General features: G+C 35.2%; 1 protein-coding gene across 2 annotated transcripts in view; it reads right to left on the reverse strand.

The window, feature by feature from the left end:
* Nucleotides 1–3033: 3033 nt before the first annotated feature.
* Nucleotides 3034–18494, reverse strand: part of LOC150109680 (large ribosomal subunit protein mL63) — a 47395-nt gene continuing 31934 nt past the window's right edge. For both annotated transcript variants that reach the window (XM_090409685.1, XM_090409686.1), the window contains exon 3: nucleotides 3034–3278. In XM_090409685.1, the coding sequence (XP_090265811.1) occupies nucleotides 3141–3278 (138 nt within the window). In that variant the 3' untranslated portion in view covers nucleotides 3034–3140. The remainder of the gene's footprint in view (nucleotides 3279–18494) is intronic.

Genomic DNA, 18494 nt, shown 5'->3' on the forward strand with positions numbered 1-18494 from the left:
TAAATATTTGATTTATTCAAATAAAATTTAATTTTGGTTTAATCTGGATTAAATGCTATCTATTGTAAATATTAATATAATAAAAATATTCTTTATATTATTATTTTTTTGAGTTGTCATAATCATTATACTATTATTATATATGTCTTGTAGTGACTTAGAATAAATAAAATTTTTGTTATTAATTTTCCAATTTATTTATACTCACTTTTTCACTTCCCTTCGATTCTAATTAATGCAAGTTTTTTTAGTCGAAAATTTTTTGTGGCCCATTTGAGATACACTTTTATAGCAAATGGCCCACGGTCCAATTGAGTTTGAGACTCCTGCTCTATATAAAAACAGACTAACTGTGAACAGGGCTGTGTCAACCTGAGGGTGCACTGCACCCTGGCGGCAACATTGATTGGGGGGGGGGGGGAGGACATTTTATGTAGCTAATATCTAATTTGGATTATACAATGCAGTATTAGGGGCAGCCGATAAAAGTTTACACCCAGGCAGCAAATACCCTTGGTGTGCCCCTGACCGTGAAGATACTTCATTTGTAAACTTTACTTGCTTAAAGCTTGGGAAAAGATTAAACCAATAATATCATTACTTTTACAATATAACTTTATAAGCAAGTGAAAAAGATTCTTATAACTTTTGTGACATATAGAGTATTATAATAATATGGTCTGGATCACAAAAAGTTGTATCTGTATCACCATATAATAATATGGTGATACACGATTACTTGTATGTGGAAAATATGATTTCTGCATTGATTCAACTTTAGCAACTTCCTGGATCTGGTTCTCACTGGTGAGACCTCATTAAAAGTCAAAACTAGTCTAAGCAGAGGCCCTTCCCATACTGCATAGCAACACAGATGCCCAAAAGGAAATATGCTTTATATCACTTGTATATATAAGGCTTATATATTACAAGGAGACTATTATGAAGATACTTCATATGCATACTTTGTTTGCTTACACTTGGATAAGGATAAAAACAAGAATATAATTTATTGTTAAGTACAACATACTTTATAACCAAGTGAAATAAACTTCCTACTCAACTCTGTAGTTAGGTGGTTCAAAATTGGCGAAGGTACAGTTCAGTTTGAGGCTATACGTGTGCATTTGGATTTCAAAAAAAAAAACAGCTTTCTAACTACTGAGAAAGGGACCTACATGTATATGAAGTTTTGGAGTCAAACTCGACCGATAGCCATTAAGTTATGATATAAATTTGTGACTTGTTACAGAATTGTTAGCTGACAGTTGTGCCTGCTATTCTTCTATTATTAAACTTAGTTTGTCCACACTGAGAAATGAAATGAGACAGTTATTCCAAAATATGTATAATGCATATTATAGATATGCTGCAGACAACTGTGTACCTTTCAATAAATTCTTTCTTTCTTTCCCACGTTGGCATATTTTCTGAGTAAAGTCCTGTAAAATTAAAATCATAAATTTTGCTGCATGTTGCACTATGATCACTTTACAACCTCTCATGCATATGGGATTGATCTAATCAAAATTTTGATACTTTGATATAAGTTAACATTATTATTAACTTCCTATCAACACTTTTCCTCCAGATTAATCTGTTATTTAGGAAGACACCAGTGTTGCCAGACCATATTTCAGTTTCTAAAAGCATCAACAAATAAGATTGATCCTAGTCTTCATCCAAGGCTTTTCCTGCCTTCTGGCATCAGAGGGTTTTGCTGAATTTACCTCTCGTATTTTTGACTATAGTGACTGCAGCATTGCACATGACTCGGCTCAAGATCTAGGGGAAATTACAAAATACATAAGCTGGTGAAATGTCCACAGGTTATCAACAGCATGTTAAACAGACATTGAGTTAGCATTAACAGAGCATCAGCAGAATGTCATTAGATGGTCACAGTGAGCCAGCAACTTGTGTAATAATGCGACAAAATGTATGTGTTAATGAGGTCTTACATAAGTACATTGAGTTATATGTTAGTTACTAACTATTACTGTAAGACTGTTGTCTCATTAAGCTTATGTATTTTTGCTACTACTTTGCTTCCAGTGTCTGCGTTTGTAACAGTAACCATACCTTAAATTAGTTTTGCTTTATCATACATATTTGAAATGCTTACAGTATTAAGTTCCTTCTTAATATCTTCAGTTTTCATATGATTCTGTCATTAATACAATCAATTTATTCCCTTAATTTTTCTTAAACTCTCATAATCTGTTGTCTCTAATCTCCAACAAACTGTTTATTTCTAACTCTCAGATCCATAAGTTTAAACTAGTTTGAATACAGTTTTGTATACTGCAAGTTTAGTGTTTTTGTTAACACTAAATTGGCAGTACACAAGACAATATTCCAACCAGTTTCAACTCATGGATCTGCATATAAATTTATTCAAACGACTATTAATCATACCACCTGTGCTTATTTCATTATCTCCTTTCAAATTTAGGCACAATTTTTATTTTTCACTAAAAATTGTGCCTAAATAGCTGAAATTGTTCGCTTGCTTTTGTAGACTCTTCATTGCAGGTGACATTTTCCATGGCTATACCTATTTTAGTTTGTCTGTTTATTATTGATTTTCATTCCAAATTTGTTAGAACAGTTATTCAATTTAGTTAACGAATGTAGAATGCTTATACTGGATTTATTTAAGAGTATAACATTATCTGCATAAAGTGAAAGAAGAGTTGAATATCTCCAGTTCTGATATCATATTTAATGCCACTTTCTTTTATGTGATCTATGATGATGAATAAAAGTGGAGATAGCGCGCGCGCGCACACGCACACACACACACACACACACACTCTTTACCCCATATATAACTATAAAATTTGGTATCTTTACTAAAATGTATCTATTATTCTAAATTTTTTTGGTTTAATTAAATCAAATTTATAGTTGCAAAATTAGATAAGACATCAAATTTGGTACAAAGTTTGTGTTACAAATGAGAAACAGATCATAGTATGTATGCCAATAATTGCTCTCTCTCTCTCTCTCATATATATATATAAGAGAAAGTTGTAAAATTCCAACAACCAATTTATTATAACCTTACAAATTTTTCAAAATTACTCTTATTTCTTAGGAACACTGAAAGGAAACAAACATACAATTCTGAATACATCTCATTCCCAAGCATTACAATGATTTAAGTGGCTCAGATGTTCTACCACAGTTCTATGCTGTAAGGGTTTCAGTCTATTAAATTTATGGACAAGAGGAGGATTTGGTGTGACCTTTTCATTGTAGTACTTTTCTTCCTCCTAGAAAATAAAATAACCTTTTAGATTAAATAAGACAAGTGTCTCACTTTTTTTTTTTGTGTGTGTGTGTGTGTGTGTGTGTGTGTGTGTGTGTGTATTAGAACATCACAGCTTTTAAACACCGATATATATATATATATAACGAATATTATAGTACACATTTACTTATTAAGGCAAGTTTAATTAAAATTAAACAAAAAATATAAACACCTCTTTAATTATAAATTCTGAATCCTTTGAGTTCTTTATTCAAAAAAGAATACGTAGTGCCTCCGTAGCACAATTGGAAGAATGACAGTACGTTGCACCATTTGATTCGAAAAGACCTAAGTTCGATTCTCATCATGACAGGAGGAATCTTTATATGGACTTTTTCAATCAAAGGTGAGTTAATCGATCTCATACGGAGGCAGCAGGGTTTTTTCTCCTGGAAACTCGGGTTTTTCATCCTGCATACAGACAAATCGGCCCTTCAGAACACACGCAATTTATAGACAAAAAATACTAGCTGTGGTAGGCGGTAGATGGCACCGATGTAGATGATTGGTAGTAGAGGATCGGCGTAGTGGTGGAGATGGAGAGTTGTACAATAGGTGTCCTCCCGCGATGAGTCTTCGGACTCCTTGGAGGTGTCACGAATAATAATAATAATAATAATAATAATAAATACTTCTCTATATTATTAAAGAAAGACAAACAATATGTTGAGTAACAACTTCCTGCAGAACAGGCAGATTTTAGAAATGGATGTGGAACCAGAGATCAAATTTCCAATCTAAGGCACTTGGTTGAAAAGGCTCAAGAATTCAATATTCCCTTGTATATGTGCTTCATTGATTATGCCAAAGCATTTGACTGTGTCAGGTGAGAGGACCAGTGGAAAATACTAAGTAAAATGGCCATCAAAGAACATTTGATACATCTTTTAAAATAACTCTTCAAGAGGAATCAGGCTGTGGTGAAGATGAATGGAAGAACATTTCAAGAACATAAGCAATACAATAAATAAATACTATCCATGAAAAAAGATGTCAAACAGTTAGGATAAAATACTGAAGAAAAAACAGGAATACAAATTATTAAGACGTTACAGTGGAAGACACACATTGTCAGCTAACAGATATCTTTAATGAACATTTAAATGATGGAGAAATTATTATGGAGGAATGAAAATTAATTAGTATTCGACTCCATTATTATTGAAAGGCAATAAATCAAGGAAGGAAATGATTGTGAGCAACTATAAAATGAAGTATGTCATAATCACCTACTTGTATAGTAATTAGAACTATAGTTCAATTGTTATGTGTATTACAAAGCAGTGGTACTATAAACCTAATTTTGCAATTAAAATAGTTCGATTGCAACCAAAATGAGAACTCCTAAATTTTAGAGATTCTTCTTCTTATTATTATTAAGAGAGACCTCCAGGGAGTCACGGACTCATCGAGGAAGGCCACATACTACACGCACCAGTTATCATACTTATTCTTGAATTCATTCACACTGCTCGTAACATCAAATGGCAGTCCATTCCAATCGTGTAGCACTCTATGAGCGAAAAATCTAGCTCTCATCCTGTTCTTAGGGGCATTCATTCTCAGCTTCCAAGGATGCCCTCTTGTCCTTTCCCCACCTTAAATAAATTGAAAAATACCATCAACTGAAATCCTGTATGTCCCTTTCAAAAGTTTGTAAGTCTCAATCATATCATCCCTCTTTCTCCTGTTTGCTAGCGTTTGCAGTCCACAAATTCTCAATCTGTCTTCATAATCATGATATCAAAATCAAAATCCAGATATCATTTTTAACACTTTCCTTTGCATTCCAATGCATCAGAATCACAACGGAAATCAGGAGATCAGTCCTGTGCACAATAGTCCAAGTGAGGTCTTACCAACGCCTTGTCAAGAGGCAAAATGACAGCCTTAAATCTTTAGTGAACATTCGTTTCAGCATTGCAATTATCTTTTGAGTTATATTGGTAATCTTTGCTACATGGCCTCTGAACTTCAACTTCCTATCTATTAACACTCCAAGATCCCTAGCCTCACCAGTTTCTTCAAATCCACCAATATAATAAGACACTAGATATCAAATCATACTGAAGTGTATGATTTACATTTACTGACATCCATTTTCCCATGCCCACAATTCCAGCCTATTCAAGGTAGGTAGGGTAATTAGGAATGTTGCAAGAACTGCATGTCAGCAGCATTCCTAATTACACTACCTATCTTTGCATCATCAGCAAATAGCTGTATGTCGCTTGTCAAATAATTTCCAATATCATTAATATATAGATTGAATAACAGTGGACCAAGCACTGATCCTTGTGGTATACCACTGGTCACCTTAAATCTTGCAGACTCACATCTCCCATAGACCACTTTTTGATATCTGTCAGCCAGCCATGCTAATATTCTTCTCATGCTAATACTCAGCTCTTATCCATGCTAATATTCTATAATTCAAACCCATATTCTCCAATTTAAGCAACAGTCTACCATGCTGTATTCTGTCAAAAGCCTTAGCAAAACTCAAAAGTATCATGATGTCCATTCCTCTTGTCTAGTTCAATGGTAACATTGTTATAGAATATGAGCAAGTTGTTAAAACAGGACCTTTCCTTAGTAAACCCGTGTTGCTCATTGCAAAGTAGAGATTCACTGTCAACCAATTTCTGAATGCAAGCCCTAACCAATTTTTCCAAAATCTTCAACACCACTCCTGAGATACTAATTGGTTGATAGTTGGATATATTGGTCTTTGCACCACCTTATGCAATGGAATTATCATACATTCTTTCCATTCTTGCAGAATCTTCCCTGTTCTGAGACTCATATTAAACAGCCTGGTCAAAGGAATAGCCAGGTCAAAGGAATTACTGAACACTTTTAGTATGCGTGCTGATATATCATCAGTCCCTAGAGCTGAATTCTTATTCAGTTCGTACAACAGCTCTAATACCTCATCCTCATACACCTGAATTTTTTTTATCAAGTGATTTTTTATCAATGTCGCTTATGCCAGGTTGATAGCTTTTAACAAAATGGGCACTCATTAGTTGAACAACCTGTTCGACATCTGTAACCCTCACTCCATCTGCATTTAGAAGTTATTCTTTCTTCAAATTGCAGCATGTCGATAGAATTCTTGTTGGTTGTCTTTAGCATGAAGAGCCAGTTTCTTTTCATTCTCAGACTTTGCTTTTTGTACAACAGTTGTGACTATTCTAACATGCTGCTTATAATTTTCATAATACACATCATTCTTATGTACACAGTATTCCTTCCACATCATCCTTTTCTTATGAATCTCTTACTTAATAAGATAACACATCCATTTGACTCCTACCCTATTTATTCTTCGAACTCTTGGGAGACATTTTGATATTGCATCACGTAAATATTGTTTAAATGCTTCCCATGCACTGTTGATATTCTTCCCATCCATCAACCGATCATATTCCACTGAACTTGGTATACTCCTCAGTTGACCATAATTTCCTGCTTTGCAGTTCAGCATGTAACCTTTTCTGAATGGAACATTCATAAACTTAGTCGCTTCACAAGTGAGTACCGCATAATCACTGTCACCAACCAAAGGCAGAATAGTTACATCTTTAACTGAAATGCCCTTTGACACTATAACCAATCTAACACCCTTTGGCCTCGAGTTCCATCTGTCACATGCTGCTTGAGGGAGTTGTCCCACAACAGCTCAATAAATGCATTTTCATTCTTCTCATGAGATTCTACTGCTACCCAATCAATATTTGGATAATTAAAGTCTCCCATTATGATTACCCTTTTTTGTGCTCATCTTGTCTATTTGGTGATGCATATCTTCATCACTGGCAACCAATCCACCAGGTCTGTAACAACACCCCCCACTATGTAATTGATCTTGTTAGATTCCACCTCTCAGATCCATAAGTTAAAACTGGTTTGAACACTCTCTTGTATACAGCTAATTTAGTGTTCCGACTAATTTCTCTCTTATTCCATATGAATTTATTCAATTGACTTCCCACCATACCAGCTTTGCTGATTCTGTTGTCAATTTCTATATTTAATTTAGCATCTTCAGTAAAAATCATGCCTAAGTAGCTGAAATGTTTTACTTGTTCGACAGGTTCTTCATTCACAACAGAGTTGACATTTTCAATGGTTCTGCCTATGTTCATTGTCTTTGTCATTTTATTGCTGACCTTCATACCATATCTATTACAACAGCTATTCAATTTAGTGAGAGAATCTTGCAGACGTAGCAGATTTATTTAGAAGTATAACATCATCAGCATAAAGCAAAGAGCTGACATTAACATCTCCAATTTTGATATCACGTTTAATACCACTTTCCTTCATAATGTGATCCATATAGATAATGAATAACAGAGGGGATAATGTACATCCTTGTCTCACACCAGATTTAACATTAAACCATCTTTCTGTACTTCCTTCAATTCTAAATGCTGACTTACAACTCAAATAAAGACTAAGTATTGCTTGATATAATGCCCCATTGACCCCATATAACTGCAGTGTATTGAATAGCTTCTCTCTTGGCACCTTGTCATATGCCTTTTCCAAATTGACAAAACTTAAATATAGATCTTTGTTATATTCCCATGCTTTCTCGACTATTTGTCGTAAAGCGAAGATCTGATTCTGACAGCCTCTATTTGGCCTGAATCCAGCTTGTTCTTCACCAAGCTTTTCTTCCACAATTCTTCTCAACCGTTTCTCAAGTATACTTGCATAGATCTTGCCAGGAACACTCAGTAGGGAAATACCTCTGTAATTCTCACATTGAATTTTATTTCCCCTTTTTATATATGGGTACTATGACAGCTCTACTCCAATCATCGGGATTTCGTCCCTCTGTCCAGTCTTTCTAAACTATGGAGTGCAGCCACTGTAAGACTCTTATACCACCATACTTCAGCATTTCTGGTCGAATATCATCTACTCCTGCTGCCTTTCCACATGTGTCAAGCCTTTGATGGCTTTTTCTACTTCAAGTATGGATATGTATTCCTGACTGCATGCTTGGTCAGTGTTTTTTTACCACTGTACTGTCATCACTGCTTGTTTCATTTAGCAGTTTTTCAAAGTAATTACTCCATACCTCAAGGATATCTTTTTCTCCCGTTTTCATGTCACCTTTATAATCTCTAACTCCTTTTACAGCACTCTTTCCTCCATTCCTAAGCTTCTTCAACAACCTCCAGAATATTTTGCCGTCTTCTTGATATTTATTTTCTATATTCTTGCCAAAGTCCTCCCATGACTTTTATCATGGGAGGACTTTGGGAAGAATATAGAAAATATTCTTGCTAGTTTTACACAGCGTTTAGCATTCTTGCATTTGTCTCTATATTCTCTAAGAGCACAAGCTGACTTATTTGACAGGAACTTTTGATATGCTTTCTTCTTTTCCTTCACTGCCTCTTTAACTTCCTGTGTCCACCAGGGAGTTCTGATTTTTTTATCCTTGCAGACAACCTCACCACCTGCCTCTCTGCCAGAATCAATCAATGTTTTCTTCAGAGTTTGCCACTGAATCTCCAAGGTTTGATTCTTGTTCTCAAACACTTTCATTTTTTCTTCAATAATCTTTGTGTATTGTAGTCTACAGTTCACATCTGAGAGCTGCTCAACTTTTATTCGCTTTAAAACTTTCTTACATGTTATTCTTTTCAATATGGAATTCAATTTTATCCTGCTCAAGACTAAATAGTGATCGCTTCCAATTTCAAATCCTCTGTACACTCTGGTGTCCTGCACCAGGGAGAAGACATCACTATCAATGATAACATCGTCAATGAGACTTTTCTTATTCCTTGCCTCTTCTCTCCATGTGAATTTGTGCACATTTTTATGTTGGAACATGGTGTTAGTAATAACCAGTCATGTCCTGAGCAGAAATCCAACAGATATTTGCCATTATTATTAGCTTTGCTCTTTTCTCCAAATTTTCCCAAAATATTTTTGTGTCTCACAATCATTTCGTACTCTGCTATTTAGATCCCCAAGAAGGACCAACTTTTCCTTGTGTCAGTTGCTTTTTCTAAAGCCTCAAAAAATTCCTCCACTTCTACCTTAGTAGAACCTTCTGTGGGACCATAGGCACAAATAAGCCTCATTATCCAGTTCCCCATTCTCATTTTTGCCAACATTACTCTACTTGAGACTGACTACCATTCAAGAAAATTAGCCTCGTATTTTATGTTGAGTACTATGGCTACTCCTTCTTTTTTACAAAAGAAGGAGTAGTCATTGTTTTTTACCTTGGGTGTACTATACTTTAAAGATACCAAGCAATTTTATAAACTTGGTTTTAATCCTTTTTCTCAAGTAAGCAAACAAGCAGGTAAGTCAAGTTTGCACCTGAAGTATTTTCAGGTCTGAGGCAATTCGTGGTAAAGGTGGAGTAAGCTCTGATCACTTTCCTTAGTATCGCTCATAATGCAAAGCACATCTCCTTGCGGACATGTATGATGCTATGCATTAAGGGAAGGTCATTATCGGAGATACTAAGGAAAGTATTCAGAGCTTACTCCACCTTTACCATGAGTTGCCTCAGACCTGAAAATACTTCAGATGCAAACTTGACTTACCTGCTTGTTCGCTTACCTGGGAAAAAGGATTAAAAGAAGTTTATAAAATTGCTTGGTATCTTTAATGTATAGTATACTCAAGGTAAAAAACTTTCTACATATATATATTATAAACAGCACATCCCAAAGAGGACTAGGCAGGAATATAACAGTTAGAAAGAAGATAGTTTAAGTTAGAATAAACTAGGTTAAGATGGGAACAATGATCAAGAGACTGATAAACTAATAAAGAAACAGAAAGAGGTGTAAGTTCGATGAGGTGTTGAACTCCAAAGCAGCATGTTTGACTGAAATTAAAATTCCGAGACCAAAGATGGCTAGATGCATGGCCATGTTGTGCTTCTTGTGCATCGAGAACTGAACACCTTTAGGTACTTGATGTGGGATGATGACTGAATGCTTCTCGGTCAGAATCTCATCTATCCACTGCAATGATAAGGCATTGTTAGCTGGAGTTGCTTTTGTACTGTTATGGTGCAATTACTCTGATGATGAGGCCACTAGAATGAAACATCATGATAGCCATTGAGATTATGCAGCAGCTGCTTCCTATGCCACACCATTCACGTATGATGTGCAGGCACCAAATCATCTGCAGATGACATAGGCTAGTCTGGGTGTTGAGCTTACAAGAGTACTGCAATCTATTGAGCCTCATCCTATATGACTGGGAAAGGTGCCAAGAAGAAAGCTCTTCAAAAGAGCTTTCTTCTTGCTCAGTACAGTTATATGATGTAAATGGTTATTATATCAAGCAATACTTAGTCATTATTTGAGATATATCAGCAGTTAGAATTGGAGCAGGTACAGATAGATGTTTTGATGTAAAATCAGGTGTGTGACAAGAATGTACATTATCTCCTCTGTTATTCATCATCCATATGGATCACATTATGAAGAAGTAGTATGAAGGCTGATGATAAGATTGGAGATGCTAATCTTGGCTCTTTACTTTATGCAGGTGATGTTGTACTTCTAAATAAATTCATAAGTACAACATCTATTTAGAAGTACAACATTTATTTAGAAGTACAACATCACCATTTAGAAGTACATCATCAGATAGAAATATAAGATGTGATAATATTGCAGTCTTGAGAAATAATAGATTAATTTGGAGGAAAATTGCCAATTAGAGTTAGTAATGATGTAATTTTTCAAGTAGTACTATCATAATATTCTGTACACTCCCCTGGGGGTATATGTCAATAATTTGATGATGGTTGACCTAAAATAATTAATTGACATAGGTTTTCATTCAACTAATAGAGCATAGGTAGCTCAGTCAGTATAGACAAAGCCCTTTGGTTGGAAAGACCTGGGTTCGATTCCTGTCCATGACATGAGGAACCTTTTATCTGCTCTCTTTCAACTAAATTTGAGTTAGCTGGTCTCATACGGAGGTAGGCAGTTTTTTCACCTGTAAACTCGGGTTTTTCTCCTTCAGAACAGGTAAATCGGCCTGTGAACATACGCAGATCTACAGTCATACAAATATATATATTTAATCCCTCACTAGGAGGACTCAATTAGTCCTAAGGAACAGTGGAGAAACCCCATACTAATAAAATAAAAATTCAACTAATGCTTGTGGTAAAATCTTGAACCATATTAGTGATGAAATGAGAAAAAAAAAATTGGTGATAAAATTCTTATGGCGAATAGTGAAATTTCATTGATGATTTGACCATGTCAGGCAACAAAATCCACTTTATGAGGGAGGTCTGAAAAGTTCTCGGCCTAACAATGAAAATACGAATTTATAATTTCAAAATTATTTTTATTTTTCACCATAATCTACCTTAAGACTAATGTTTATTCTAGCAATGCTCCAGCACCATTATCCTGTCCCTGTAGTAGTTCTCAGTAAGATCTGCAAAATATCCCTCTACAGCTGCAATCACCTCTTGATTCGAAGAAAAACACTGACCAGCGAGGAAGGGTTTTAGTTTTGGTCAGAGGAAGCCAAATCTAGAGTATAAGGTGAATGTTCCAACAATTCATAGTGCAGATCTCTTAATTTTTCCATTGCAAAAACATCTTTATGGGCAAGTGCATTGTCCTGATGAAAGATGATTTTTTCCTTCTCAAAACGGGTCTTTTCTCGCGAATTTTTTTGTCTAGTCTGGCAAGATCGGAATAATTCGCTGGTTATTACTTTACCCTTTTCAAGATAATTAATACACAAATGCCTTTAGTATCCCAAAACACCTATGTCATAAGCTTTCCCTGATGGAATCGACTTTGTCTTCTTTGGTTCAAAATAAGTCAAAACAGTGGACAGCAGCTTCTGTCCACTGTTTTGACTGCTGTTTGGATTCTGGTGTGAAATGGTGAATCCAAGTCTCATCCACAGTAATAAATCGAGGCACAAAATCAGTTTTATTCTTGTTAAAATGCTTCAAGCACTGTTCAGAGATTTTCATGCGAGTGCGTTTTTGATCTGCTATGAGCAAATGCAGCACCCATCTTGCACAAAGCTTTTTCATTTGCAATTCTTCATGCAAAATATATCCTACATGTTCTTTTGAAATGCCTATAGTCTCAGCAATCTCACGCACTTTGATTCGAAGGTCATCCAATACCGTATTGTGCACTCGATCAATGATTTCTGGTGGTGTTACACTTTTTGGACGTCCTTCACGTGAGTCATCTTCATTCAAGGCTGGTATGGCCATGTGTAAACTCGGCAGCCCATTTCTTAATTGATGAAAATGAAGGAGAGGAGTGTCCATAAACTTTTGTGAACTTCGAATGAATTTCTTTTGCATTAAATCTTCTTTTACAAAGACTTTTATAACTGCATGATACCCAATTTTATCTATTTCAAGGGATACAGGGACACTTTTGCTTCAGACAGCTGTATAAAACAAACTACTTGATAGAAGGACTTGCAATTTCATATGGGTGCTAATGACAGATGTACCAACTTAGAAAAAAAAATCTTGCCGATATTGTTGCCATCTATGGTCAAGGCCGAGAACTTTTCATACTGCCCTCGTATCATGTACATTTGAAATTCTATACTGGACAGCAGAATGAGCTCAGTAATAAACTTGTTTCCGGACTTGATCAAACAGGAGTTACTGCAAAGGGGATATTTGATTCTCAGCTCAAATGTCTTCTGTCATATCTTATGAGGGAAACTATTTAAAATACTTTGAATTAGTCTTTGTTTTAGTCACATGATGGTTCAGCTGTTAGGATGAGTGGGGTTACCAAACTAATTCTCTTTATTAATTATGTGGCTCTGTGCTAATTCCCAATTAAGGGAGATAAATCGCTGCCATCTACTGCCCTATCTCACTCACCTCAATTCTATCTAAAGTGATGGAGAAAATCATCAATTCTCAACTACTACTCTACCTTGAAGGTATCCAGCTATTAAGTGACCACCAGTATGGATTCCGCCGATGCCGATCAACAGGTGACCTGCTCTCATATATCACCCATTTCTGGACATATACCAGGAAAAATTTGGTGAATCTAAAGTAGTTACACTCGATATCTCTAAAGCCTTTGACCAGGTCTGGCACAAAGGCTTACTAAGCAAACTTCTATCATTTGGACTGTCTCAGGACTTCTGCAGATGGATTGCCAGCTTCCTGTCTGGATGCACACTATGTGTAATGGTAGATGGCTCCCGATCCTCCCACTGTCCAACTAATGCTGGGATCCCACAAGGTTCAGTTCTCTCACTGACCCTCTTCCTTCTATACATCAATGACCTACTTCAGTTGACCTGCAACCCAATACACAGTTTTGCAGATGACAACACATTGCACTCTTCCTTTTCATTTGATAAACCTTACCCTACACAACTCACTTCAACCCACAGAACATCAACCACAACTTCCCTTAACGCCGACCTCCAAAACATCCTCCGATGGGCTCAGATAACCTCGTCAACTTCAACACTAGTAAAACCCAGTTCTGTCTTATTTCCCACAAAAAAGAACCACTTTCTCCCAGTATCATTTTTGATAACACTCAAATCTCCAGACAAGATGAAATTTCTCTTCTCGGAATTATCATGACATCAGGCCTCTCCTGGCATAAACACATCACAACCATTGCATTCTCAGCTTCCAAAAAACTAGGCTTTCTCTTTTGCTCAAGACGTTACTTCACTTCAAAACAGCTGTTAACCTTATACAAATTGCAAATCCACCCAGCTATCGAATACTGTTCTCACATTTGGAGTGGAGCTCCTAAAAGCTCTCTCAAAATGCTTGCCTCAATACAGAGGAGAGCAATTAGACTGATAAATGATCCATATCTTATCGACTCACTCCCCCACTTTCGCATAGTCTCTGCAATTTGTATATTCTACAAATATTTTCATGGAAAATGCTCATCTGAAACAACATCAATAATTCCCCCACTCTGTACTAAACCCATTGGAACACGTATAGCCACCTCCAAACATCCCTTCACAGTATACCCTGAAACCGACAGAACAAGTTTCTTTTCCTCCTCCTTCATCCCTGCTACTGCTGTACTGTGGAACAGTCTTCACCCTGAGGTATTTCCCAAGGAATACAATATACAGGCTTTCAAATTGAATGTTAGTAAGTTCCTCCTTTCCCATCCCGCTACCCATATACGGTACTAAAGTATTATAGGTTGACCAGCCAACTTCTCATATATGGGCCCAACATAAAAAAATAAAAATAAAAAAATTAAAAAAAAAATGAATAGGTGGTTTCAGTAAATTGAAGCATTTAATGAACACTCTAAGCATAATACTAATTTCAACAAACAAATGCAAATTTTCACAAATGAATCTGAATGTCAGCTTGTTCAGTGTTTTGCTGATGAACACTATTTGCTAAAATTGTACGTTCACCACTGACACTTCAATCCAGCAAAATATATCAATTCATGGAGCTGCTTTGGAAATTTTATTCAGCAACAGACACAAATAATAAAGAAAGAAGTTGGCATATTGTGCCAAATCAGAATTTAATAAAACTTCGGAATTTTTTAAATTAAAAATAATCATATATATACACTTTACTTATTTTTTATATACTCCTATAATATATTGTGCCTGGGGAAGGAGTGTTCTAGGTTCGATTCCCGTCGGAGAAGTGAGGAGCTGAAGGATCTTCCTCAGCCATAGCCAAGTTAGCCGGTCTTGAGCACAGGCAGTAGGGTTTTTTCCGCCAGTTTATCTGGTGTTTTTCATCCTGCAAGCAGGCAAACCGGCCCCGTGAACACACAGGGATACAGCCAAGAATACCTTGAGGCATAGGAGTGACCATTCTATCCTCGTATTTCAGTTACGAAATCCAAGCATGCTTGGAAGGTTGTGGGCCTTAAAGGCCTGTTAAAGCCATTGGGATAGATATAATATATTGACATTTAATAAACACTGCGTTATTTACTTAGCTGTACTTATTCAAAAAACATAACATAGTATGAAGTAACAATGTAGTAACTAAAGAACAACAGTAATAAGTTTTAATAAGTAAATATTTCATCCTAAGTATCAAAGGACATCGTCAGTACAGTTAATTCAAACAATACTAGGAATAACATACAGTTAGGGCACATGATTATAATGGAATCCCAATATGTGTGTGCAGTAGTGTGTTATAGAATTAAATTAAAATATATCTGGAGGAAAAAAAAAATAGATTATATTAAAATATGATAACAGATATAAAAAATTATTATTTCACACCATTTTGTATGACAATTTCCCATACTTTAGGAATATCAATTGTACAATAAAATATAATAACTACTTTTTTAACCTTTCATTTTTATGTCCTTTTAATATTCCCTGCTAGCAAAGAATGAGTACCAGCACCTATATTTTTTTTTTTTACAAAAAAACACTGGTCTAAAGCGTGGTCTGCTGATTGCATTTTGTGTCAAACGCATTTTTTTATGTTCTCTTAGGACGATGTTAAGATCTTTCTGTCTATCCGTAGCAAGCCAGGTCACAAGTGCAGAGCACTTCATATATTTTTGGATGTGAAAAAAGGATAGCGTTCATCCTTAGGTGAATGGATTAGGGTTATTACTAGTTTGATATATATATATGGTTTAAATGTTGTGTGGAGTTGCATTTATCATTCTATCAATATTTTGGGGATTAAGCCACTGCCTCAAAAAGTGTGATGAAGGTAGGCAGAGTTCAGAGATGAGAGCAGTATCATTAGAACAGATAGCTCTAACTCTGTGAGACATTTTTAGTGCATTATTGTTAGGCTGGATGATAGTGTGATTATAAACAGAAAAAAGAAAATGAACTATTTGAAAGGCATGTGACTAGAGTATCCACGAATGGGTGAACAGTTATTTGATTCTTTTTTCATTATGAAGTGGATTTTAGGATGTTGGCTAATTTAATGCACTAAAAATGTATCTAATGTGTGCCTAAACCATGTGGCCAAATAGCACACACACCATCTATATACTGAAGTTAAACCATTGGTTTGAGGGCGACTGTGTCGAGTGCTTGGTTGAGTCTTGAAAACAAGACGGTGTTTATACGAGGGATGTCCAAAAAGTAAGTTCTGATAGGCTGTCAGAGAAACAAAAATATACTTACAAAAAAAACTTTATTAGAAATTAAAATAGACATCTTTCACTACTTTTCTACATAATTTCTGCCACTCTTCAGGCACTTATCATAATGGGGCACTAAGAGGTGTATACCTTCACCGTAGAAGGTCGACGCCTGTGATGCAAACCACATGTTGACTGCTTCTTTGACCTCATAGTCATCTTGAAACCGCCGACCACCAAGGAAAGATTTCAGATGTTTGAACAGGTGAAAGTTGCTTGGCACAAAGTCAGGACTATATGGAGGATGATGGAATTGTTCCGAGTCGAACATGGTGAGAAGTTGTTGTGTTACGCCGGCCGTGTGTGGGAGGGCATTATGATGAATCAAAACAACGCCCATGGTAAGCATGCCACATTGTTTATTCTGGATCTACACTACAAGAATGTCTGAAAATGGCACCAATACCTTGCTAATGATCAACAAACTCAGCACGTATGTGCACCATTGCGATCATAGTGCTGCAGCGAAAATATTTAAAAACGGAACTTACTTTCTGGACATCCTCCTAGTTAATTTGCATAAAAAGACTGCAATTTAAGTAGTAAAAAGGCTTGTGCAATACCTGATGACTTTCATTCTATCTGAATGAAATGTTATATATATATATATATATATATATTTTTTTTTTTTTTTTGTAAATTAGATTTAAGTAATTTTCATTTAAAAAAAAAAGAAAGAAAGAAACTGGTATAATCAAATGTATATATTTCCATCACTTTCTGTTTACCGTAATGTAATACTTTCTTTTTAATATTCTTAAATTCAGATTCACTTGTCCTTGTCTTAAAGAGAATAAAGAATTATGTTAATAAACCATTTTGCAAAATAGTATTGTTATTAAAACAATTTGTAACTTTATGCAGTAAATGTTGCTAAACTTCAACAACATTTTGTAATGCAATGGGGAAAATGTATGTTCAAGGTCTCTAAAATGAATAACAAATTTGGTATGAAAATGAGCAATAAAGATAAAAAAAAAAAAAAATAGAACAGACGAAAATGGAGAACATCAAATGGTTAAAAGCAAAGCTAATATGATTAATAAATAGTTGAATAAATATATATAATATTTATAATAAAATACTAGCAGTATACTAGTCAACGAATAAACTACTTTTAAATTAAGGAGGTGAGAGTTGGGTTAGACAAGGCAGTTGACAAAGAGCAGCCACCATAAATATGAAAGTTCTGAGGAAAATTAGAGGAGTGAACAGATGGTATCAATAGCAAAATCACATTAAAAACATATCCTATATTCAAGAAAACAGAACAAAGGGAGAACAAAGCTAACTTAAGGTGGTGTGATCACTTAAACTGGAATGAGAGAGGAGAGATTATCAAAATAGTTCTTTGATGCTAGGATGAAGAAAGACTCAAAGGGAGGCTAATATCGAGACTGACACAGTGTTGGATTCTGATTATGTAGAGATTAAAGTAATTATTATTTGCTTCAGAATTCAACATGATCTTCCATCACATAGGCTAGACTTGTAAATCACTTGTTTATAATTTAATATTCATATAACTACCTTTAATTTTATCTAATATTTAATTAATTAATCAAAGATATATGTATTAATAATGAAAAGACTGTATTAAATATTATTAAGCTATTTTATTCATTACTATATTAATATTATAACAACTTGTATTTGATAATTTAACTGCGCATTAATTGAAATGTAAATATTCCTTATTTATTCCTATTTGTAGAAGTTTAGCGTTATGCAATACTTCAATTTTATTATATTTTGTTTGGTTGTCATGGAGACGTATGTAAGTGAGCAAGCACGCTTTGGAACACCACGTGAGGAGAAAGTTTATTGAAAAGAGTTTTAGATCACGAGAACAATTTAGGCGGGAAGGATGGATATAAAAAGGGAAGAATGTGGAAAATAAGAATAATAAGGAAACTGAGAGAGAGGATTAGCATTAGGTTGGAATCGGGGCATTCAGAAATCACAGTACATTAATAGCGAGCCGGCAAGTCACTCAAGCAGCTAAATAA

Source organism: Typopeltis vanoorti, chromosome 2, assembly GCF_054136105.1.
Source record: "Typopeltis vanoorti isolate ZY-2024b chromosome 2, IOZ_Tvanoo_1.0, whole genome shotgun sequence".
NCBI lineage: Eukaryota > Metazoa > Arthropoda > Arachnida > Uropygi > Thelyphonidae > Typopeltis > Typopeltis vanoorti.